Source organism: Chiloscyllium plagiosum, chromosome 21, assembly GCF_004010195.1.
Source record: "Chiloscyllium plagiosum isolate BGI_BamShark_2017 chromosome 21, ASM401019v2, whole genome shotgun sequence".
In the NCBI taxonomy this organism is placed as follows: domain Eukaryota; kingdom Metazoa; phylum Chordata; class Chondrichthyes; order Orectolobiformes; family Hemiscylliidae; genus Chiloscyllium; species Chiloscyllium plagiosum.
This window is the reverse complement of record NC_057730.1, coordinates 19,021,878-19,048,669: the sequence shown is the minus strand read 5'-3', so window position 1 is coordinate 19,048,669 and position 26,792 is coordinate 19,021,878. Positions and strand designations below refer to the sequence as shown.

The following is a 26,792-nucleotide window of genomic DNA, read 5'->3' as shown; positions in this document are numbered from 1 at the left end:
CCAGCAACACATTTTTAGCTCTGATCTCCAGCATCTGCAGACCTCACTTTCTCCTCCATTTGCATTATCTATCAAGCGTGGATTGTATTTATTTGCGGAGCAGGCTCAATTGGTTGTATGATTTATCCTTCTATTTCTTCTGTTCTTAACATTAAAGTACATGACTCAGTGACAGAAGTAAAGGAAAGAATCAGCATTATCAAAGGAGTCATCTTGTCAGATGTTAAAGTCCCATTTGTCAGCCCCCATGCACATCTAAACTCTTTGGTACTATTTAGAAATGATCATGGAAGTCACAATCATTGTGTTGTATGAAAAGTCATCTTTGGGTATGAAGTTCTGTCATGGTTATTGTGTATACTGGAGTTAGAGACACGGTTGATACTACAGAACTCAAAAGTTGCAGAAAAGTGACACATTTCCGAAGTTTTTCATTTTGAACTCATTAGGACAAACTTCAACTTTCAAGCTACTACAATTTATGCTACAAAACAGTCATGTGCAGATAGGCTGGTAAATTGAGTATGACCAAATGGGTGCCATGAGAAAGCAATGGAGAACCATAAACCATAGTACTGAAGAATGATGCTCCAGAATTAGCTATACCACTACAATACTTAAGATATGTCTACAAATACCAAAATACTGACCCTTCAGTCTGTTCTTAATTATCAGCAAAGTATTGGAAGGGATCATTACTATACTTTAAAGTGGAACTTGCTTAGCAATAACCTGCTCACTAACCCTCCGTTTGAGTTCTGCCAGAGCTATCCAGCTCCTGGTCTCATTACAGCCTTTGTCCAAACATGAACAAAAGTGCTGAGCTCCACAGAGAAGAGGAGGGCGATAACAAGACGACATTTGACTGGGTATGGCAATAAATAGTCCTCGGAAATTGGATTCAATAGGACACCAAGGTCAAACCCTGCACTGGTTGGAGCCAAATCGAGCACAAAAGAACATGTTTATGGTTATTGAAGATGACTTACTTCAGTTTCAGGGTATCACTGCAGGCATTCCTCGGCTCAATCATCTTCAACTTTTGCATCAGTGATTTTTTTTTCCCCCTCTTCCCACCACCACATAAAGTCAGAAATGGGAATGTTCACTGATTGCATAACACTCAGCACCATTCATGGTTCCTCAGACATTGAAACCATCTGTCTACAAGCCCTGGACAATCTCCAAGGTTGGACTGTTAATTGGCAAATCAATCCACACAAATGTTAGGCAATAATTATCTTCAAGAGAGAATTTTTGTTTTATTCATTCATGGATGGGGTGTCCCTGGTTAAAGCAAAAGTGAGACTGCAGATGCTGGAGATCAGAGTTGAGATTAGAGTGGTGCTGGAAAAGCACAGCAGGTCAGGCAGCATCCGAGGAGCAGGAAAATCAATGTTTCGGGCAAAAGCCATTCATCAGGAATCTGGCTAAGCCAACATTTAATGCCAACCTCTAATTCGTCAGATCAGATAAGAACAGCAGTTACCTTCCCTAAGGTAATTGGTAAATCAGATGGGTTTTTCTGACTATCAACGATGGGCAACAGTTTCATAGGACTCTTGATTCCAGTCTTTTTTTATATTGAGTTCAAATTTCACCATCCACCATAGTGGGATTTGAACCCAGGTCCCCAGAATATTACCTGGGTTCCAGGTGTAGGTTTGCTCGCTGAGCTGGAAGGTTCATTTTCAGACGTTTTGTCGCCATACACTGGTAACATCTTCAGTGAGCCTCCACACAAAGCATTGCTGATGATTCCTGCTTTCTATTTATATGTTTGGGTTTCTTTGGGTTCGTGATGTCATTTCCTGTGGTGATGACATTTCCTGTTCTTTTTCTCAGGGGGTGGTAAATCGGGTCCAAGTCAATGTGTTTGTTGATAGAGTTCCAGTTGGAATGCCATGCTTCTAGGAATCCTTGTGTGTGTGTCTCTGTCTGCCTTGTCTGAGGATGGATGTGTTGTCCCAGTTGAAGTAATGTCCTTTCTCATCTGTATGTAAGGATATCAGACAAGGAGTCACACCAACATTAAGCAGAAAAAAAAGGAAGGCAACACACCAGAAAAGAAAGTATAGAAAGACTTAAAAAAAAACCCATTATTATCCTACCTGCAGACAAAGGACGCTTGGCAATCATTTTAAACTAAAGAGACTACATTGAAAAAGTGAATGCACTACTTGCAGATGCCAACACTTAGCAACAAGTGGCGATAGACCCGAACCCACAACTAGAGAACCGAATCACAGCCCCACTCAAAAAACTTCAGAAATCTGGAGAAATAAATAAGATCCAACACACCATGCTTCTTTGGATTACCCAAAATTCACAAACCAGGAGCCCCTCCCTCAGACCCACAGTCTCGCTACCTGGAACACCAACTTGCAGATTGGCCAAGGAGCTACATCAAAGACAAAAACACTGAGTAGAAGACTCACGGCACTCTATCCACTCCACCCAAGAATTCCTGAAGACCATCAAACACACAAAGATAGAAGAAGATGAAATAATGATCATCTTTGATGTAACAGTCCTGTTCACATCCATCAACATCAACCTGGCCAAGGAAACACTGACTACACTATTAGAAGAACCAAAGACACATACATCAAACACCACCAACTTCATCAGCAAGGACAGTATCGTCAAGCTAGTGGACCCATACCTTACCACTCACATCACCTTCATTACCAAAATCTACAGACAAACCAACGGAACACCCATGGAATCTCCGAATTCTGAATTCTTAGCAGAGACATTAATGCAGAGACTCTAACAAATAGCTCTGCCAACCATCCAATCTAAACTTTGGGTCTGCTAAGTGGATGACACCTTTGTCATCACTAAACAAAACAAATTAGAGGAAACCTTCAAGACTATCAATAAAAACCTTACTGGCATAAAATTCACTAAAGAGGAGGAAAACAACAACAAACTGCCATTCCTAGATGTCTCAGTAGAGCGAACAGCCAATGGGAAACTTCAAACCAGTGTCTACAGGAAAACAACGCATATGGACCAAATATTGAACTATAGAAGCAATCACCTCAACATCCACAAACGAGGCTGCATCAGAACATTATTCCAACGAGCCGCCACACACTGCAGCACAGAGGAACTACGCAGAGCAGATGAAAATCACCTATACAGCGTATTCAAAAAGAACGGGTACCCATTGAACAGTCTGCAGATTTCTCAGCAACAAACCCAAACAAGCAGACAAAACATGTCCAGAAACCCTAGCTACTCTCCCCTACATCAAAGACATCTCTGAAATGACTGCCAGACTACTCAGACCCTTTGGCATCATGGTAGCCCACAAACCCACCAACACACTAAAACAGCTAATGAACTTGAAAGACCCTATACAGACAACAAGCAAAAGTAATGTCATTTACAAAATACTATGCAAAGACTGTAACAAACACTACATTGGACAAACAGGCAGAAAACTAGCCATCAGGACACATGAACATCAACTAGCCACAAAACGACATGACCCTCTCTCACTAATATGCTGATGAGGAAGGACGCCACTTTGACTGGGACAACACATCCATCCTAGGACAGGCCAAAAAGAGACACGCACGAGAATTCCTAGAAGCATGGCATTCCAACCGGAACTCTATCAACAAACACATTAATGTGGACCCAATTTACCACTACCTGAGAAAAAGAACAGGAAATGGCATCACCAACCCAAAGAAACCCAAACATATAAATGGAAAAGAGAAAACATGCCCACATTCTCCACAATGCTTTTCGGTGGCACAGTGGTTAGCACTGCTGCCTCTCAGCGCCAGAGACCCGGGTTCAATTCCCACCTCAGGCGACTGACTGTGTGGAGTTTGCACATTCTTCCTGTGTCTGCATGGGTTTCTTCTGGGTGCTCCGGTTTCCTCCCACAGTCTAAAAGTGTGCAGGGTAGGTGAATTGGCCATGCTAAATTGCCTGTAGTGTTAGGTAAAGGGTAAATGTAGGGGAATGGGTCTGGGTGGGTTGCGCTTTGGCGGGTCGGTGTGGACTTGGGCCAAAGGGGCTGTTTCCACACTGTAAGTAATCTAACCTAATCAGCAATGCTTTGTCTGGCGACTCACTGAAGATGTTACCTAGTGTATGGTGACAAAACATCAGAAAATGAACCTTCCAGCTCAGCGAGCAAATCTACATCCAGAACCTCAACCTGAGCTACAAATCTTCTCAAATCGAGATTACTTGGGTATCTGGATGAATAATCTATCATTAACAGAACTAGGCCCCCTAATGTAACCATCTCCACTTCACATTCCAATATCATTGCTATTGCTGATTTCACCACTATCACTGCTTGATTAGAAACTACATTAGATCAGCTATGAAACTGAGAACTGGTTAGATGCTTGGAATTCTGTGATGAATAACTTTACCCAAGATTGGTACTCTATCCACCATCATCACCACTATCTCCCTCCAAAACTGATGCATAGTAGCAGCAGAGTTTACCATCTACAAGATGCTCTTTTGTCAGAGTCTTCCTTACCTCTAACATCCACCACCTTTAAGGAAAAAGGTAGTAAATGCAGGAGAACATCACCGGCAAAATTCCTCTTAATGCCACATAGTCACTTGGATTATGACACTGACTTGGATCTGCATCACTGTTTCTTCATTATTGCTGGGTCAAAAGTCCAAAACACCTTTCCTAATAGCATTGTTGTTGTATCCCCATGAACTGCAGCACATCAAGAAAGCACCACAACTTTCTGAAGGGCAATAAGGATGAGTATTAAATTCCTAACCTGTGACTCTTGCATACCATGAACAATTGTTTTAAAAACGGCACACCAAGCTCCTGGATGATATTACTTCTATTTGCAGAGAGTTGTTCCCTGCATATGAATCTGTGTCAATTCGAGTAATTGAAAATGAATTTTTTCAAAATTTATTCTTTCAAGGTATGTGGGCATCCCTGCCTTGCCAGCATTCGTCTGTCCCTAGTTGCCCTTGAGAAGGCGGTGATGGTGAGCTGCCTCCTTGAACTGCTGTAGTCCGTATGCTGTAGATAGATGTACAATGCCATTAGGGAATTCAAGAATTCAAGGTGAGGGAGGTGTAAAAGGTAAGGTGATGGTGGGTGTCTTTCCCGCTGGTGGGTGATTTCAAGACGAGGGCACATATTTTTGAGACGAGAGGAGAAAGACTTTTTTTAAAAAAAGACATGAAGGGCACTTTTTTTACACAGGGAGTGGTTCACATGTAGAATGAACTTCCAGAGGAAATGGCGGATGTGAGTACAGTTACAACATTTAGAGGACATTTAGAGAAATACATCAACAAGAAGTGTTTGGAGAGATATGGAACAAGTGCTGCTACCTGCTCACGCACGCACACCATTCGTCCCACACTCCTTTCGCAAGCCCTCTAACCGTCTGATGGCAGGAAGTGGGCCGTTAGCAGCATCGCACACGGCACTGCGGCACTCTAATAGAGTCATAGAGATGTACAGCATGGAAACAGACCCTTCGGTCCAACCCGTCCATGCCAACCAGATATCCCAACCCAATTTAGTCCCACCTGTCAGCACCTTGGCCATATCCCTCCAAACCCTTCCTATTTATATATCCATCCAAATGCCTTTTAAATGTCGCAATTGTACCAACCTCCTCTGGCAGCTCATTCCATACATGTACCACTCTCTATGTGAAAACATAGCCCCTTAGGTCTCTTTTTTATATCTTTCCCCTCTCACTCTAAACCTAAGCCCTCTTGTTCTGGACTCCCCGACCCCAGGGAAAAGACTTTGCCTATTTACCCGATCCATGCCCCTCATAATTTTGTAAACCTCTATAAGGTCCCCCCTTAGCCTCTGATGCTCCAGAGAAAACAGCCCCAGCCTGTTCAGCCTCTCCCTATAGCTCAAATCCTCCAACCCTGGCAACATCCTTGTAAATCTTTTCTGAACCCTTTCAAGTTTCACAATATCTTTCCAATAGGAAGGAGACCAGAATTGCATGCAATATTCCAACAGTGGCCTAACCAATGTCCTGTACAGCCACAACATGACCTCCCAACTCCTGTACTCATACTCTGACCAATAAAAGAAAGCATACCAAACGCTGCCTTCACTATCCTATCTATCTGTAACTCCACTTTCAAGGCGCTAGTGGGCGGCATGGTGGCACAGTGGTTTGCACTGCTTCCTCACAGCGCCAGGGACCCGGGTTCAATTCCCGCCTCTGGACTGACTGTGTGGAGTTTGCACGTTCTCCCCGCGTCTGCGTGGGTTTCCTCTGGGTGCTCCGGTTTCCTCCCACAGTCCAAAGATGTGCAGGTAAGGTGAATTGGCCATGCTAAATTGCCCGTAGTGTTAGGTAAGGGATAAATGTAGGGGTCTGGGTGGGTTGCACTTTGGCGGGTCGGTGTGGACTTGCTGGGCCGAAGGGCCTGTTTCCACACTAATGTAATCTAATCTAATCTATGAACCTGTACTCCAAGGTCTCTTTGTTCAGCAACATTGCCTAGGACCTTACCATTAAGTGTATAAGTCCTGCTAAGATTTGCTTTCCCAAAATGCAGCACCTCTCGTTTATCTGAACTAAATTCCATCTGCCACTTCTCGGTCCATTTGGTCAAGATGTTGTAATCTGATGTAATCGTCTTCTCTGTCCACTACACCTCCAATTTTGGTGTTGTCTGCAAACTTACTGACTGTATCTCCTTATGCTCGTATCCAAATCATTTATGTAAATGACAAAAAGTAGTGGACCCACCACCGATCCTTGTGGCACTCCACTGGTCACAGGCCTCCATTCTGAAAAACAACCCTCCATCACCACCCTCTGTCTTCTACCTTTGAGCCATCACTTTTTGATCCTCGCGTGATTTAAGGAGGCCTTGTGTATGAATCCTGCCTGCTGCATGCTTTTTATTTTGTTTCCTGACATTAATTATCCTGATCTGTGTGCAACATGACTTCTCTCTTCTCTACCTTGCTCTGTCCTGTATCCCTACCTTTGCAGCACAATCCGTTTCCAAACAATCAGTTATCTGAACAAAATACTCCCTGCCTGTCTCATTCAGAGAATTGAGGTTGTTCTAGATTAGATTAGATACCCGCATTATGGAAACAGGCCCTTTGGCCCAACATGTCCACACCGATCCTCCAAAGAGCAGCCTACCCAGACCCATTCCCCTACCTTATATTTACCCCTGACTAATGCACCTAACACTATGGCAATTTAGCATTGCCAATTCAGCTGGCTTGCACATCTTTGGATTGTGGGAAGAAACCGGAGCACCCGGAGGAAACCCACGCAGACACAGAGAGAATATGCAAACTCCACACAGACAGTCGGCCGAGGTTGCTGGCACTGTGAGGCAGCAGTGCTAACCACTGAGCCACCGTGCCGCCCTAAAATTCACATGACACAACAGATGATACAAATCAGGTAACTAGCCTGTTAGTCTTATAAGCTACGCTCAATCCCTTACTTGGTTCTGTATTACAAAATCATAGGCCTGCAGTGGAGGTTTCATTATAGACCTGAACTGAGTACCATCACAGCCATCTTCCTATGCATGTTTATACACTGTATCAACAAACTGTGAAAATTGCTGTGAGAGTCCAATTATGCCTGGTAAATTTTATTTGAAGCTAACCTATAGTAGCAAGCTTATGAAACTTAGTGAGTGTATTAAATATCTGCTAATTTTCATTTGGAAAGTTGTACCATCTATTTAATAGACACTTGGCCTTTTTTTGTCAATTTTGTATGACACATGTTAAAAATTCACTGAATTTGCAGTAGAAACATATTAAATATACATTTTTATATATATGTACATTTTGTACATATGTATTGCAGTGTCAGTTCTACATTTTTAATTTTAGCTTTTCATTAGATACATTGCCTGATTTCCACTTCATATTTAGTCATTTTATGTAGTGATAAGAGTTTCTTTTTAATGTTTGTTCATTTGGTGAGATAAGTCATTCAGTTGTAATAATTCTGAAAATATTGAGTAATAAAATTGGTCTTCAATGCTCAGAAGTTATGAAAAATAATCATGTTGTGTGTTTTTTTTATTTTATTTTCCCAGGGCTTCTCTTGAGGTCTATTTTTATTTTCAAAAGCTACTTTTTCATTTCCATTAACATTCTTTTAGATGATGCAATTTTGTAGTAACGTTGCATTCTGCAGTTGTGTTGGGGGAGTATAGTATTTAAACTTGCACTGATGCACATTTGAAATAATTCACAATATCCTCAACAATCATCATTATTAAACTTAAAGTAACAACACACAAGGAAAGTATTAATTTCCTAAATACCACAGTATTAAAACTGACACAAAAGAATAAGTATCTGATAACAAAAGAAGTTTTTAAAAAAATAATTGACATACTTCTTTAAACAAACCATTACCATAAACCGACCTTCCTCAGGCTGGTTGAGATCACATCTAAATTAGTTGCATATTTATTTCTAACAGTCGCTGCACCTCAAGTAATTTAGTCATAGAAGCTTTGAGTTATGACAATGTATAAATGCACATTTTTATGAAATCAAACAGTTGAGTAGTAAATGATTAGATTGACAGGTGTTCATTACAACACAATCTCATTATAGTATTCCACTTGAGCATCTGCAATCTTAAGCTAGAGACTCCACTTTTAGTTGCAGGCATTCATTGCATTAGTTTTCCTGGCTCTCAGTTGAGAGTTCCATTGTAGAAAGGATTAATGTTGCTCCTCAGTGTTGCAACCCATCTCCCCTCCTTGAGGCCAGCAGTCTCACTTCTGAGATTCTGGCATGGCAGTTTCTCTCATTGCCATACTCCCCTTTTTGCCCCAAAAATGGGCTAACTTTTGTCCACATCTGTTGGTCAGCTTATCATCAGCACAGGAGAGAAACCGAGAGAAACAGCCTGGGATGGAGGAGCACCTCAGATATTCTGATCATTCCATGCCTGCAGCCAACTTTTTCTCCGATTGGTTTCCCTGTGATTGACTTTTCCTGTGCTTTTTGGCAGAGCATCCACTAGGTTCCACCATTTAGTTTGAATGCTGGTGAGCTTAATAACATTGTATGTTACCGATACTTTGGGGAATGCTAGAATCTTTTTAAAATTACTTTCACTATTCCGCTCCTTCAGAATTCTACTGCTATATCTCCTCTGTTTCCTCTTTAGACTAAATCTCCTCCTCGTCCAGTATGGTTATTCTGAAACCAGTGCAGCTATTGGTAGCCCATCTTGTAATAATGGTGAATTTATAATTTCCTGCCCACTTTCCAGAGAGCCAACTAACAAACTGGGGGCTTTTGTCAGCCTTCCTAGCACCAGATCATTTGAAGTTGGCAACTGAAACCAATCATTACTAGGAGTTCAACATACTGCTGTTGTCACTTTGGCTTTGGAATTTGTTTCCTTGGTTATGCAAACGAAGCAACTTGGTAGACAGCCCATTTTATGTCTGTTTTTCTTTTTCTTTCTTCCCTCACCCAACTATTATTCAAACTTTTCTCAATTTCATCGCGATATTTTTGTTTTTCTAATTCACTAATTTTGCATGAAATATGTGGCACAAAATGTTTCAAGCTATTTTTAGTGAAAGGGTTAACGTCAATGCAGGCTGTGTTAAAGACTGAATATAGAAAAGGTTTTAGTAACAATGATTTACAATATATAACATTAGTTTCAAATTGTGGAAGTTTTACTGGGTTGTTTGTCTTGGATGGTATTCAATTTCAGAACAACTATATTGAATCATGAGCATACTTATGGAAAATTGTCCAAGTATGTCCTGTACATTAAAAGCAGGACAAATGCAACCCAGCCAATTACTGCCTCATCATTCTGCTCTTGATCATCAGTAAAGTGATGGAAGTGTCATCAGCAGTGCTATCAAGCAATACTTGCTCAGCAATAATTTGCTCAATGACGCCCAGTTTGGGTGAACCTGGACCCGACCTCATTACAGCCTTGGGTCAAACATGAATAAATGAGTTTAATTCCAGTGGTGAGGTAAGAGTGACAGCCATTGACGTCAAGGCTACATTTGATCAAGTATGGCATCAAGGAGCCTTGGCAAAACTGGAAACAGTGAGAATCTGGGGGCAAACTCTGGTGATTAGAGTCTTACCTGACACTTAAGAAGATGGCTATGGTTGTTGGAGGTTGGTCATCTCAGCTCCTGGACATCTCTCCAGGAGTTTCAGGGCAGTGTCCTAGGCCGAACCACTTTCAGCTGCTACATCAATGATCTTCCCTCTGTCATTAAGTCAGAGTGGGGATGTTCACTGATGATTACACAATGTTCAGCACCATTTGTGACGATTCAGATACTGAAGTAGTCCATGTCCAAATGCGACAAGATTTGGGCGACAAGATTTGGGCAATATCTAGGCTTGGGCTGACAAGCAGCAAGTAACGTTTTTAGACAATGATCATCACTAATAAGAGACAATCTAACCACAGCCTCTTGACATTCAGTGGTGTCACTGTCAGTATCAAATCCTGGGGGTTATCATTAACCAGACACTCAACGGGCTCTCCCCACATAAACGTAGCGGCTACACGAGATGGTCGGAGACTAGGAGTACTGCAGTGAGTAACACACCACCTGACTCCCCAAAGCTTGTCCACCATTTACAAAGCACAAGTCAGGACTATGATGCAATATTCCCCACTTGCCTGGATGAGTGCAGCTCCAACAACACTCAAGAAGCTTGACATTATCCAGGACAAAGCAGCCTGCTTGATTGGCAGTATATCCACAAGCATCTGCTCCCTCCACCACTGGCACTCAGTAGCAACAGTGTGTGCTATCTACAAGATACACTGCAGAAGTTCACCATAGATCCTCAGACAGCACCTTCCAAACCCATGACTACTTCCATCTTGAAGGACAAGGGCAGCAGATATGGGAATACCACCACCTTCAAGTTCTCCTCCAAGCCACTCTCCATCCGGACTTGGAAATATATTGCAGTTCCTTCACTATTGCTGGGTCAAATTCCTGGCATTATTCCCTAATGGCATTGTGAGTCAATCCACAGCAGGTGTACTGCAGTGGTTCACGATGGCAGCTCGCCACCACTTTCACAAGGGCAACTAGGGACAGGCAATAAATGCGAGCCATCCAGCGACACCCATATCCAACAATTGAATAAATAAATACATAATAAAACTCAGGCTGGGATGGTTTATCTTAAGTCAGGGACAGATGGACTCCACGTATGGAGTCTTTCCACGTATGGAGTCAGCTATTACGAGGGGTGGTAGGCATAGGACAGATGTTAGGGGTAGATTCTTTACTCAGCGAGTCGTGAGTTCATGGAATGCCCTGCCAGTAGCAGTGGTGGACTCTCCCTCTTTATGGGCATTTAAACGGGCATTGGATAGGCATGGAGGATAGTGGGCTAGTGTAGGTTAGGTGGGCTTGGATCGGCACAACATCGAGGGCCAAAGGGCCTGTACTGCGCTGTATTTTTCTATGTTCTAGATGGGTGGGCCAGATAGGTAGCCAGCCTTTGCATTGCCAGCTTTATTTTAATTCACTTTTAGGATGTGGATGTCACTAGCTAGTCCAGCATTTATTGTCCTCTCTAGATGCTGTTGAACCAGTGGATAATGAGCTGCCCCCTTGAATTGCTGCAGTCCATTTGATGTAGCTATATTCACAATTGACCCAGAGGCACCGAAGGATGACAAAATATGTATATATGTGATCTGGAGGGAAATTTGCAGGAGGTGGTGTTCTTATGTACTTGCTGCGCTTGTCTTTCTCGAACTCTGTTTTCTCTCCCCAGATGCTGCCAGACCTACAGAATTTCTCCAGTAATAACTTTTTGTCAATGGTGACATTACCTTTTATGCACTAGATGGACTATAATGTGCCAAGAGCGTGCCTCATCATCACCATCTCAGGGACAATAAGGGACAGTTTGACAAATGCTGGCCTTATTAATGATGCTCATATCCCATGAAAGAAGAAAACTATCTAGCAAATAACCAGTTTAACAGAACCACCTGCGACCAAAAGGTGGCAGTATTTATGAATTACCTCATCCACAAAGAACTTGAATAAGACTTGGAGGCACGGCTGCCAGTGGTAGGATGATGAAAATTGTGGATGTACAAGAGACCAAAATTGGAGGAGCATAAATGTCTTGAACATTTCACTCTATTCCTCGATTGCATTTTTTTCATTATCATCTTATACCCTAGTGCAATGTTTAACCTGTCATTTTGTCTGGCATATAATACAGCCATTTTGAATGCAATCATAAAGCTTAGTAATTTCTTTATAAACAACTGCTTTCAATTCACAGCAGTATAAGAGATGCACATCCCTGGTACCCACCATCGAGAGAGCCATTAGCTTGCAAATTGGACAGGAGACGAGGGGATTGCAGATGCTATTAGCAGCAAATAGCTCAAATAATATGAACAATTAATGCTACTTTGTTCTTTGTATTCACAGGGTGACATAAAAGGGTATCTACGTGGTCAACAGCATGAACAGAGCCCCCATGGTTTGGAGCTGCTACAGAGAATGGCCTGTGAGATTGCTGCTGGACTTGCTCATCTGCACAAGCATGGTTTTGTACACAGGTGTTTATTATTATTATTATTATTATTATTATCCAAATTACTGTATTCTTTTGAGTAGATTCCTTAAAATGATTACATCATCTTTGTTTCCCTTTTGCTGACAAAGACAGCATATGACAATTGGGTTGCAGACATTTTAAGGATTATCAAACAAAATATATGCAGCCACTGATTGTGCTTGAAATTTATCTGAACGTGTGACCAGAGAGGCAACATGCCACTCGACCCAAGATATTGTATTTTCTAGGTTCATCTTCAAATCTATGTAGCCATTTTGTTGACTAGAATATTCCTCTTCCCTTGGCACCAAAGCCTTTTTTATTTGTTTTTAAGTAAAAGTCAAACTTAATTAATTTAAGTCTGTTAATATATATCAAGCTGGGTGCATTGATAATACTCTTAAAAGGATCTAAATTTAAAAATTGTTAGTTTGACAAATCAGTAAGGCATTCCAAGGCTCTTGAATATCTCTTGGGTGACTTGACAGGCCAAGGCATTTTAGCTGCTCAGGGACTGGCTGATTTTGCAAGGGGGTGGGAGGGAAAAATATGCAAAAGCAAAGTGAAAATTGAGGTGGTTTTATTTTATCAAAATATTGCTTGAAAATACACATAGATGTACATGTGCTTAAACAAATGGTTGCACTGTTCTTTAGTTTAGACTGTATCTGTGCTTTGTTTTAGGAATTAAGAGAAATATTTTAAGCAAAGAGAACTGTATACAGAAAGATATTACCTGATTTTGAGAGTCTGTTTTTCCAACAGATATCCAGCCACTTGAACAGTGCATTAAAAGAGGATACTTGAACAGTGCATTAAAAGAGGATATATATTTAATAATGTACTTTCCATGGGTACTTAGGTTGTCAACCTTGCAGTTGATTCATTTCATTGGATACTAAACAGGGACCAAAGGTGTGAAAAATCACTGTGAATCACAGTTTTTAAAAAGTAACTAGTAAATCCTTGTGTACCGAAACTTACTTTAGGTCCAGGCTGTAATATTTGTCAAAGTATTTGCTCTTCGGCTAACCTTGTGTGTTCACCTTAATTGGAATAAGACACAGCTGATTAAATTACACAACACTCATAAATGCTGTGCCTGTCTTGTCACTACTGCTAAATATGATAGTTTGATGTGACAGATCAGTTTACACGTGATTTATTAAGAGGCACTAAAGCAAAATATGATGATCTCTCCAAAGCTAAACAATCGGTAGATCTAATCTTAATTATTTGTACAGTCAATGATTACTCTATTGAGCAGACTGGAGAAAGTGGTGAATTCTCTTTTTCACCCCAAGATTGTTTTTGCATTTTTTTAAAACCACTTTGATAACTCACTTCCATTGGAGTGTCAATTTTGTGTGAATGAGATATTGGTGAAAAATGTATTCAGATATTTTCCAAGTAAGATTTGCTCAGTCTAACAATTTTTTAACTAAACTGCACAGATGAAAAGTGTCTGCCAGATTTTAATGTAACAAGCTGTAACTTTACAACCCTCCCCCCAGATGCATAGTCAACGCCTGCCCCTTTGTCCATCCACTTGTCACATACTTTGCCTTCTGTTCCTGAACTGTACAGTAAAAAGTAACTTGTATTCCTGAATGTTGGATCTTCTGGTTTACCATAACAAGTGTTCATTTCTGGCAACAATATCCTGCTGCTGTCTGAGTATGTGGAAAAGCTCCAGCATCAGTGATTTTGTTGCTGGTGGTGATTTCAAGCAGCTGAACTGTTTCATCCCACCCTGTTACTACTTGGAGATTACATGGATTTCTAAATGATACAGGTCTTTGCTATAAAGAGCATTTTGTTCGCACGAATTGCTATAACGTGATTGGTGAATTGTGGACATTGTTTGGACAATGTGAACTTTGTGTTGAACGGCTATAGCGACTTTTTTTTTGTTTCGCGATCTTCTACAGTCCGATTTTCTATTAGCAGTTTTCCATAACATGATTTTCTTTAGTGAAAGGTTGCTTAGGGACACACCTGTCACGTTATATCAGAACAACTTTGACTAAAATGATACCAATTTTTCAGTCTCATGGTACAGACAGTTAAGTAGCTTGTGTTATTTCTAATATTCATGCATAAATTATTTAGAATTAAATTTTTGAATTCAAACGTTTTGTATTGTGTCTGTGTCTATTCAGCATATTTATGGAATTGTAAAAAAAGGAGGCATCCAGTTCACGAGGGTACAAATCTGAAGTACTGCATGGTTCAATTATTGGTTTACAAACTGACACGATCATAGAATGGTTAAATTAGGGTGACCTTGATTTTGAATATCCTGAGAGACGCAGAGTTAAAGCTTCGAGTCCAGTGACCTTTTATCAGTACTGAAAATAGGTGGGGAAGGGTGGTATTGAAATTGATGAAGGGGATGAGTTTGGGAATAGAGTACATGAAGGCAGTACCTAGAGAGAGAGAAAAGGAATAGGAAACAAAGAAATTGTTTATAATAAATTGAGAGAGATAATCGTTAGGAGGATGCTAACAAGAAGTATAAATTATAGAAAATGGGTTGGCTGTGTTGGGAGTATCCTATATACAATAAGTCTTAAGGGTTTGGGAGAAGCTAATGAACAATGAGTAAAAGAGGCCTACTGTAGTGCTCCAACAAGGCTCAATGCAAGGTGGAGGAACAACACATGCTCCACCCTAGGTATCTTCTAGCTGTCAGGACTGAACATTGGGTTTACTAATTTCAGAACATGAACACCCTCTTTCTTGTTTGTTACCATCCAAAGACCCTCTATTCCCTTTTATGAGTCAAGTGCTGGAAACTGGGAGCTATATGTTTAATGACTGGTGAGAGCAGGAGGGTGAAGGGCCTCTTTCTGTACTGTAAAACTCTTGACTATGACAAAGGATGAGGCCATTCAGTTTGTTGCAGCTGTGCAGGCTCTCAACAACAGTAGTTTAGTTAGTCCCCTCTCTTTTTACTATTCTTGTAATTGTACAATTTTTTCCCCCTATGGGTACTTCCCTTTTGAAAGTTATGATTGCGATGGAAGCAGATTCACCCTTGGGTAGTACATTCAAGATCTTAACCACTTACTACTAAAGAGATTTTTCCCATGTGCCCTTTGATTTGTTTGGCAATCACTTTGAATCTGTAACCTGTGGACCTTGACCTTACTGGCAGTGGGAACACTTTCTCTGTTATCTAGACTATTCATGATTTTGAAGTTCGATTGGCCATCTTGGGTCAGAAAAATGAAAGATAGAAGGAAGAGTTTAGAATTTATAAAGCTCTTCATCCCATTTCTCAAATTCCTAAGGTACTTCACATGACTCACCTTTACATGCAGCGATTGCTGTGTTGGCAAACATGACAATTAATTTACGTACAATCGATAATGGGAAGTGTGACCAGTTAATCTGGTTTTTGATGTTAGCAGTTAAAGGATGCATCAAAAACCTGAAATTGCTGGAGAAACTCAGCAGGTTTGGCAGCATCTATAGGAAGAAAGCAGAGTTAATGTTCTGATTCTTCATTAGAACCGTTAGTGGCTCGGAAAAAGTGATATTTATGCTGAAGCCAAAGTTGGGGAGTCACCGGACTCGGTGTTAATTCTGCGTTCTTCTCGCAGCTGTTTTTGTTTCAAATCTCCAGCATCCACACTTTGTTTTGTTTTGGTTGAAGGAGGAATGTTAAGTAGCCTTTAGGAGAATTGTAAAACATAGTAGAGGGCCATTTGGCTCATTGTACTTCTGCTAACTCTGAAAGAGAAAATCCAATAATCCCGTTTCCCTGCTTTTTCTCCATAACATTGCAATGTTCCCCATCTCAAGCATGTATCTGGTTTACTTTCCTAACCCTGCACATCTTTGGACTGTGGGAGGAAACCCATGCAGACACAGACCCTGGTACTGTGGGACAATGGTGCTAACCACTGAGCCACCAGCTACAACACTGGTATCTATCCAACAATGTGGAAAATTGGCAAGATATGTCTTGTACACAAAGGGTAGGGCAAATCCAACTTGGCCCATCAGGCTACTGTCAATCATCAGTAAAATGCTGAAAGGTATCATCAACAAGCAGTACTTGTTTAGCAATAACCTGCTCAGTGTTGCCCAGTTTGGGTTCTGCTAGGGTCGTACAACACCTGAGCTCGTTAGAGTCTTAGTGTTAACATGGACAAAAAGAGCTGAGTTCCAGAGGTGAGGTGACAGTGATTCCCTTGACATCAAGGCCACATTTGAGCAAATATATCTCTAAGAAGCCATAGCAGAACTGGAGTCAATGGCAAATAAGGAAGGGGAATACTCTCTGCTGGTTGGGGTCATACCTCGTACAGAGGAAGAATGGTTGTGGTTATTGGGAGTCCATTGTCTTAGCTCCATCACTGCACGAGTTCTTCAGTGTCCTAGGCCTAACCATCTTCAGCTGCATCAAAAAACCATTCTCTTTATCGTGAGGTCAGAAGCGGGAATATTTTCAAATGATTGCACAGTGTTCAAGACCATTTATAATACCTCAGATACTGAAGCAGTCCATGTTCAAATACAGCAGCTCCATTAAATGGATGTACAGCACAGAAACAGACCCTTCGGTCCAACGCATCCATGCCAGCCACATATCCCAACCTAATCTAGTCCCGCTTGCCAGCACCTGGCCCATATCCCTCCAAAGCCTTCCTACTCCTATACCTAACCAGATGTCTTTTAAATGTTGCAATTGTACCAGCATCCACCACTTCCTTTGGCAGTTCATTCCATACACACACCATCCTCTGGGTGAAAAAGTTGCCCCTTAGATCTCTTTTATATCTTTCCCCTCTCACTGTAGACCTATGCCAACTAGCTCTGGACTCCCCCACCAGAGGGAAAAGACTTTATTTACCCTATCCATGCCCTTCATGATTTTATAAACACCTATAAGGTCACCCCTCAGCCTCCGATGCTCCAGGGAAACAGCCCCAGCATTTTCAAGCTTTCCCTGTAGCTCAAATCCTCCAACCTGGGCAACATCCTTGTAAATCTTTTCTGAACCCTTTCAAGTTTCACAACATCTTTCCGATAGGAAGGAGACCAGAATTGCACGCAATATTCCAAAGTGGCCCAACCAATGTCCTGTACAGCCGCAACATGACCTCGCAACTCCTATACTCAATACCCTGACCAATAAAGGAAAGTATACCAAACGCCACCTTCACTATACTATTGACCTGCGACTCCACTTTCAAGGAGCTATGAACCTGCACTCCAAGGTCTCTTTGTTCAGCAACACGCCCTAGGATCTTCCTATTAAGTGTATTGGTCCTGCTAAGATTTGCTTTCCCACAATACAACACCTCACATTTATCAATATTAAATTCCATCCAATACTGAGAGTATACGTTCTCTTCAATGACTGCAGCGGTTCTAGAAATCAGCTCGCTATCTTCTAGAAATCAGCTACTATTTTCTGCAAGACCATTAGAAATGGGCAATAAATTCAGATCTGTCCAGTGATGCCTATATCCCATGATTGGAGGGATAAAAACAAATGGGCAATTCCACACGAGCATATTGAATTGCACACAATTCTCATTCATGAATACTGTACTGAGTCATGACAAAGTGCAGCTGGTCACTAAAATTCCTTTGTGATTTTATAGGTAAAATTACATAGCTGTTTCCCCCAAAGAGATTGGGATTTCAGATGCATAGATCTTTAAAATGCCATGTACAGATGCAGAAAATAGTTAAGAAAACTAACCTTTATATCTAGAAGACAGGAATGTAAGGATGCAGAAGTTATGCTGCAGCTATACAAAACCTTGGTTAGACCTCACTTGGAGTACTGAGACCATATCTTAGGCAGGATGTTTTCGCTTTGGTGGGAGTGCAATGCAGGTTTACAAGAATGATGCTTGGACTTTAAGGGGTTAAGCTATGATGTGAGATTATACAAATTAGACCTGTTTTCTCTAGATTTTAGAAGTCTAAGAGGTGATTTGTTCAAAATCTTTTAAGATATTAACAGGAAAAGACATTTTATCTTTATCCTATTTTCAACGGCTGGAGATTCTGGAACCAGGGGCGTAATCTCAGAGTTAAGGGTCAAAATGTTCAGAATACATGTTAGGAAACATTTCTATACACAAAGGGTGGTATATTTTTGGAATGCTCTTTCCACAAACAGCACTTGATGCTAGATCAGTTGCTAATTTTAAATATCAGATTTTTTGTTAAGCAAAGTGTTAAGGGATATGGGCCATGGGCAGGTATATGGAGTTAGGCCATAAATCAGACAGGGTCTCATTAATGGTGGAATAGGCATGAGAGGCTGAATGACCTACTGCTCTTTTCTTAGCCACAACATTGTCCAATTCAGTTTCTAGTTGCTGGTAGCCCTGTGATGTTAATTGAATGCTAGCACGCAATACGTTCACTCCACTGCAGTAATTGTGTTGTATGTGCAATACTTTGAAGAGATGCCAATGTTTCAAATCATTTTTCTGAAAATGTTCACTGCCATCATTAATTAGTGATGTTCATGCAAGTGAATTATTTTTATACATTGTTGTTCTTCGCCTGAGTGTTGCTAACTGACTTATAGATTTGTCCTGCATAATTGCTATTTTAAAATGTTTGCTAATTCGCAGCCAGATTATTATATTAATATTTAAAGTATAAAAACTGATGTTGACTACTCTAGATCATGTTTGCAGAAGTCACAATCCTTTGGGATATAGTGGTTTATTTTTCTGCAAGCTGTTTGTAAATTCTTGAGAAGAGATGTGATCTGTTGGGATGTAGAAAAGCAACAAAACTAATGGTGAAATGGAACTCAATTTTATATTGTATACTGTGCAACAATAACATTTCCCATTTATCACTATACTCTTGGGAGAAGTATCCTTGTTTTGTACTTCTGATGAAACCTGATTAGTGATGAGCAAAGCTAATTTTAGAGTACTTGAGCTAAGCTGTGTCCATTCTGTTATGAGAAGTTATTGATTGAATACGTTCAAAAGTTCTTTCTGACATTTATTTCTCTTTTGCCTCCTTCCTTTTCCGAATGGTGCTTTGCTGCGGCCTTGACATTATCTCCACCTTATTAGTGACCTAGCACTGCGGAATTGTTTTCTCACAACAGACTTAACAGTAAAAATCGGCGACTATGGGATAGGATTCAGCCGGTACAGGGTAAGCAATTCGTTCTTTAAGAGTTTTTCAATCTTGTAAGGCAGTTATTTCGGTGCTCCTCTGTATGCGTCACTTGCTAGTAATGAAGTTTGCTGCGATTTCAGACTAAAGCCTGTATATCTTTTATTTATGTAGAGCTGATGAAGTGAATCAAATTGAGTGTGGACAAATGTGTGCAAATTATCAGCAAATGGTGTTATTTTATACTACAAAATATTTAAATACAATGCTATGATTTATTAAACGTGCATTTAATTATAATCACTGAAAAATACACTTGAGAGCACAGTAATATCAAATGCTGCACCTCTTTTGCTCTGCATTTCTGAATTAGGTATTTTAATTGAGTGGAAAATAGTGGTTAAGTTCTCAAAATTATCACTGGTATTGAATTTCTCGCTGCAGTATTGTTACGGTGTTAGAATAATGGTGTGGTTGAAGATGCCTCTAGCAAGCTAGAGTTAATAGCCAACCAAGACTATGTAAAAGTAATGTATCATTTGATTAAAAGGTCTCCAATCATGAGCAAATTGTGTATTGTGCAGATGGAGTTCTTGCAATGTTAACAAGCCCAATGGTATTAAAAACCTGAAGAAGAGACAAAAAATGCATTTATTCTTTACATCATGAGATTTTATTAAGAGCAAAAGGTACTATAGCATGTTTTACATAACCTATCCAAACTTGTCCACCAATCCTGGTGCTTGTCTCAATTATTTAAGCATCTCTCAATAGTCTTTTCAACAGTCAACCTCTCAACAGATTGTGGGGTGGGAGTGTTAAAGTCAAGCTACCCTGCAAGGAGACATTCAGATTAAACCGTTTACCGCATTATTTTCACTTAATCATATATATGAATAAAGTGACTTGATATGTTTTTCTCTTGGAGTTGGAATCGGGAGTTTGAGCAATATTTCAGTTCAGTTTATTCTGAAAATAAATGAAATTTGTTACCCATTCACCAATTGATTGTTAAATGCGTCCTGAAAGGAGTGATCCCTTTCTTGTACAATCCAATTAGAAAACCTCTTCTAAATTATGAAGAATTTTGCTAGTGCTAATAGAACAGAAGGTTGGTTGATTATTTTTAAATGTAAATAATTGTGTTCTAACTACCTAATGATACAGACATATCAGTCTGATCGTTAGGTTTGGAGGCTCTGTTGTTGGCTTGTGTCACAAAATATCTCTCTGTATGCCCTGTATTCATTAACATTTTCCTTTGATTTTCATCTGTTCTGAAATATTTGAGTTTTTGTCCAGCTGTTTAAATTAATTTTGAAAATAATTTTACCATCCTTAATGTGAATTTGCTTGTAGGTGACAATTTGAATTGTTTGCATTTTTCTTACCCTGGCTAAATACTTCTACCTCCTGTGTGCAACTTATTGTATGTGCCTGATGTGCTCAGGCCTTAACAACAGGATCCTTGTTGCAAACTTTGAGAATTTCACAGCACAGGAGGACACTTTTTGTACTGAGCTTGGGTTCATCCAGCCAGTACTGCTCTATTCTCCTTTTCCTCTTAAAAATGTTCATTATCAAATGTTTGTCCACTTGTCTTTTAAGTACTCTGGAATCTTTCACAACTGTGCCTAGTAGTAATTTTATGTCCTAGTAGTAACAGTATGCATATTAACAATCTTCTAGGCTCTGAGGAGGCAATGTTGTTTAGGCTGGAGAGTTCTAATTATGAAGACAGATTAGACAGATGGGGGTTATTTTTCTTAGAACAGAGGAGACTGAGGGGAAGCATGATTGAGATGTATATTTTACTTGTCTTAATTAATGGTTACATGGTTGGCAAGAAGGAACTTTTTCCCTTTGGGCAAATCACTGTCTTAGATTTAAGGTAAGGGGCAGGAGGTTTAAAAGATATGTGAGGAATTCTTTTCGCTGAGGGCAATGGAAATCTGGAACTGTCACTGTAGGAATGGTGGAGGCAGAAACCCTCATATAACATCCAGGTATTTGAGTGTGTACTTGCAAACCCAACCACCCTGTGGCTCAACACTTCAACTCCCCCTCCCACTCCACCAAGGACATGCAGGTCCTTGGACTCCTCCATCGCCAGTCCATAGCAACATGACGGCTGGAGGAAGAGCGCCTCATCTTCCTCCTAGGAACCCTCCAACCACAAGGGATGAACTCAGATTTCTCCAGTTTCCTCATTTCCTCTCCCCCCACCTTGTCTCAGTCCCAACCCTCGAACTCAGCACCACCTTCCTAACCTGCAATCCCAACCCCCACTCCAGCCTATCACCCTCACCTTAACCTCCTTCCACCTATCGCATTTCCAACGCCCCTCCCCCAAGTCCCTCCTCCCTACCTTTTATCTTAGCCTGCTTGGCACACTTTCCTCATTCCTGAAGACGGGCTCATGCCCGAAACGTCGATTCTCCTGCTCCTTGGATGCTGCCTGACCTGCTGCGCTTTTCCAGCAACACGTTTTCAGCTATGTACTTGCAAAGCCAAGGCATACCAGGCTATTGGCCAAATTCTAGAAAATGGGATTCAAATAGTTTAGGTGCTTGTTTGTGACTTGTGCAGACTTGATAGGCCAAAGGGTCTTTTTCTGTGCTATAGATCTCTATGATTTTCTGTAATATTAGCTGCCTCATTTGCACAAAATAATGTGTAGGTTGTGAATTTTTTTAAAGAAATTTTCCTAACTTGTCTCTGGCCTCTCCTGTCTCGTTCTCCCAGGTTGAGCAGGATGCCTAATGACAAACTATAGTTTTAAAAAATCATCTTTTAAAAAGAAACACTTCTTCCTGGTTTATTTTTCAATGTCTAATAGTTCATTTGTTCCCTTCTGGGGCTTGGAGTTTTCTGAAGGTTACTTTTTCCTCGCCCTGTCTGCCTTGCTCCCTCTTTGTCTCAGGGTTTGTTTCTGAGCAGAGACAGACTTGCTGAAGCCCCTCCCAGCCGCTGCTTCACTTCAATGGGATTGACAAAGTAAGCACCTGCTATGTCCGCTCCCTGTTCAGGAAACTAGGCAGCAGCACACCATGCGACACCACCATCCTCCCACCGGAATGGAGACGGCAGCCAAACTGGACACTATCAGCAAGACAGCCGCTGCCTTTGGAGGGGGGGGGGGGGTGAGTCTCAAAATAGTGCACACACACATGCAGCCATACACTGTACAGGACAATGTTAGAAAGATTATCTGGGGAAGGGGGGGTTTACAGTACACCCCTGTGTAGGGAAAGTGCAGGGAGAAAGAGAGAGAGGGTGGGTGGTCAGTCATTTGGAGACGGTGCCTGGGCTCCCGTTGATGTCCATGACTGTTCGCAGCAGTATTTCAGTAAGCCGAATTCACTTTTAATCATTGTAAACAAAAGATGCGATCAGTGTTGGAAACACCTTTTTGTAATGTATCTATCAGGACCTTGAGGTCATCTTTGGATAATCCAAAATTCGGATAATTGATATTTGGATAATTGAAGTTCCTCAGTACAACAAGTTAGTTGTAACTTTGAGTTTTGAATAAATCAAGTCATTTGTAGCAATTAATTTTTTTAAAATGTTCAAAATGTACTGACTGAGTCTCCTTATCTGAGGAAGGAAGTTCTTACTGTACAGGGTATGCAACAAAAGTTTAGATTAGGTTACTTACAATGTGGAAACAGGCTCTTTGGCCTAACAAGTCAATTGTAGCAATTAATTTTTTTAAAAAGTTCAAAATTTGCTGACTGATTCTCTGATCTACAGCTGTCTACCTAGCATGGCCCACAATGGACTTTAGTGCTAGATTTATGTGCTTTTTTGAAGTAGCCAGCATCCATGTTGGTTATGCAAATTGCAAATATGTAATCCTCACAACCACATTCTTATGGTAGTTAGACAATGTATAAATGCAAATTTGCAATTCTTTCTTTTCTGGTTGCAAATAGCTGATATTTCGATACAATTTATGTATTGCATATGTTATCACAGTAAAAAAAAGTTATACGTTTTATAATTAAAATATAGAAGATAGGAGCAAGGAAAGGCCATTCACTTCTTCAGCCTATTCTGTCATGCCGTTCAACATGATTATGGCTGATCAATGAGTTCAATACCCGAATCCAACCTTCCCTCCGATATTCCTTGATCCCTTTAGCTATGAGCTGCATGTACCTCCTTCTCAAAAACAAGATGTTTTGGCCTGAGTCACTTTCTGTGGTGGTGAGTTCATTGTGCTCTTTGGTGAAGTAATTTGTCCTCGTCTCAGTCCTAAAAGGTTTACCTCTTATCCTTAAACTCTGACCACTGGTTCTGGACCACGAGGGACATCTTTTCTGCATCTGACCTGTCTAGTCCTGTTCGCATTTTATAGGTTTCTATGAAATCCCCCCATCTCTTCTAAACTCCAGTGAATACAATGCTAACTGACTCAACCTCTGCTCATATGCCCTGCTGTCGCTTCAGGGCGGCACAGTGGTTAGCGCTGCTGCCTCACAGCGCCAGGGACCCGGGTTCAATTCCCACCTCGGGCAACTGTCTGTGTGGAGTTTGCACATTCTCCCCGTGTCTGCGTGGGTTTCCTCCCACAGTCCAAAGATATGCAGGTCAGGTGAATTGGCCATGCTAAATTGCCCGTAGTGTTAGGTGAAGGGGTAAATGTAGGGGAATGGGTCTGGGTGGGTTGCTCTTCGGAGGGTCGGTGTGGACTTGTTGGGCCTGTTTCCACACTGTAAGTAACCTAATCTAAACTTTTGTTGCATACCCTGTACAGTAAGAACTTCCTTCCTCAGATAAGGAGACCAAAATTGCGCGCACAATTCCAACTAGTGCCTGTATAATTGCAGCAAGTAATTCTTGTCCCATATTCAAATCACCTTGCTGTGATGGCCAACAAACTGTTTGCCTTCTATATTGCCTCTTGCACCTGCGCGCTTACTTTCAGCGATTGGTGCACAAAGGCACCCAAGTCTCGTTGAACAGTTCCCCTTTCTTAATTTACAGCCATTCATATAATAATTTGCCTTCCAATTTTTACTACCAAAATGTATATTCTCGCATTATAAACATTATGCTATGCATTTTCCTACTCCCTCCACTTGTCCCAACTCTCTCACTGCAACATCTCTGCATCCTCCTCACAGCTTGCCCTTTCACCCAGTTTTATATCATGTCCAAATTTTCAGATATAACATTTAGCTCCCTCCATTAAATCATTAACATATATTGTGAATATCTGGGCTCCTAGTACCAAACCCTGCAGTGCTCCACTAGTCATTGCATGCTATTCAAAAAAAGACCCATCTATTCCTGCTCCTTTTCTGTGTGCTAACCAATTTTCTGTCCATGTCAATACACTACACTCAGATTCATGTGCTTCTGGTCACTGATATTTTTGCCATTGGAAACAATTCATACAATTTCCTCCATTAGTACTCTTTGTGATTTTCAGAAACTCTTAAATCTCCACTTAAACTTTTTTTATTGTTGCCTGAAACAGGAGGATTATATCGTAAGTAATGATGGTCAGTATATTCCTCTACGTTGGATTTCACCTGAGCTTGTGGGTGACGTTTACGGGAGCATGGTAGTAGCAGAACAGACAAGACACAGCAATATTTGGTAAGACTACATAGCTCTGATTTTTAAGTGATGTTTGATTATTTCTTGTTCTCTGCATAGGAGGTCATGTTTTACTACCCAAGCAGAAGATTGCACTTTTTTTTTCTTTTGATTCAAGGGATGTGGGTGTTGCTGGAAGGTAAACATGTATTTCTCATCACCTTCCCCAAGGTAATTAGGGATGAGCTGTCTGTTTGAATCACTGCAGTTTTTCAAGTGTAGGAAGAGAGGTATAGGACTTTGACTGTGAAGGAGCAGTGGTATCGTTCCAAGTCAAGATGATGTGTGGCTCGGAGGGGAGCTTGCAGGATGTGCTGTCCATGCATCTGTTACAGTTGTCCTTCTAGTTTAGAGATTATTGGTTTGGATGCTGTTGAAGGAGTCTTGGTAACTTACTGCAATGCATCCTCTAGATGATGGTACACATTGCTACTACTGTGCAGGAGAGGTGGCTCGGGTGTTTTGTCCTGGATGATGTCCATTATCTTGAGTATTGTTGGAGCTGCCCTCATTCAGGCAAGTTGGGAGCATTTTCTTGATTGCTGATTTGTACCTTGTGGATGGAGGGGGGGGGGGGGGGGGGTGCTTGAGTTATTCGCTGCAGAATTCTTAGCCTCTGACATTGTCTTGTAGTGACAATATTTATATAGATTGTCTAGTTCTGTTTTTGATCAATAGCAGCTCACAGAATGTTGGCAATGGCGATTAAGCAGTTGTAATGCCATTGCATGTCATCCATTAGATGGTTGGATTCTCTCTCTTGTTGGAAATGGTTTTATTGTGTGACACAAATGTTACTTACTGTTTGTCAGCCCAAGCTAGATGTTGTCCAGGTCTTGCAGTCCATTTCTGAATGTACCTCCAGTATCTGAGGAATTGCAAAGGATGCTGAACATTGTACAGTCTTCAGTGAACATCCCCAGTTCTGACCTCATAATGGAGGCAGGTCATTGGTGAAGCATTTGAAGATGGTTGGCCTAGGATGCTACCCTGAAGATTTGTGCTTTTGTGTTTTTTACAAAGTTAATTCATAGCTGTGAATGTTGCTGGATAGGCCAGTATTTGTTGCTCACCCCAATTGCCCAGACAGCAGTCAACCACCCAGGACATTAATAATCTAGTGATAATACTACTGCCCATTCCCTCCCAGTGTAGTGGAGAGAAGTGTCCCTACCCCTAAGCTAGAAGGCCTGGGTTGAACTCTCCTCTTCTGTGGTATGAAACATCTCTGAACAGCTTGATTAGAAAAATCTAACCTGAGGAGTTCCTAGAGACTGTCCTTGGACGAAGGTGATTGACCTCTAGCAACCACAGCCATCGTCCTTTGCGCTAGTTACAGAAAATAGTGCTTTGTATATTTACTTATTTTTGTGATCTCAGCACAATATTTAATTTGAGCATAAGGTTATTGTGCTTGCTAGAAATCTGAAAAGTAAAAATGTTAAAAACACACAGCAGATCAATTAGCTTA

The 26,792-nt window shown here is 40.9% G+C and overlaps 1 protein-coding gene across 1 annotated transcript in view; it reads left to right on the top strand.

Moving 5' to 3' along the window:
• Window positions 1-26,792, top strand: part of lmtk2 (lemur tyrosine kinase 2) — a 143,878-nt gene that overhangs the window by 94,137 nt on the left and 22,949 nt on the right. The window contains exons 7-11 of the mRNA XM_043711065.1: window positions 12,466-12,596; window positions 19,666-19,750; window positions 25,200-25,321; window positions 25,440-25,460; window positions 26,743-26,753. Of these exons, the coding sequence (XP_043567000.1) occupies window positions 12,466-12,596; window positions 19,666-19,750; window positions 25,200-25,321; window positions 25,440-25,460; window positions 26,743-26,753 (370 nt within the window). The remainder of the gene's footprint in view (window positions 1-12,465; window positions 12,597-19,665; window positions 19,751-25,199; window positions 25,322-25,439; window positions 25,461-26,742; window positions 26,754-26,792) is intronic.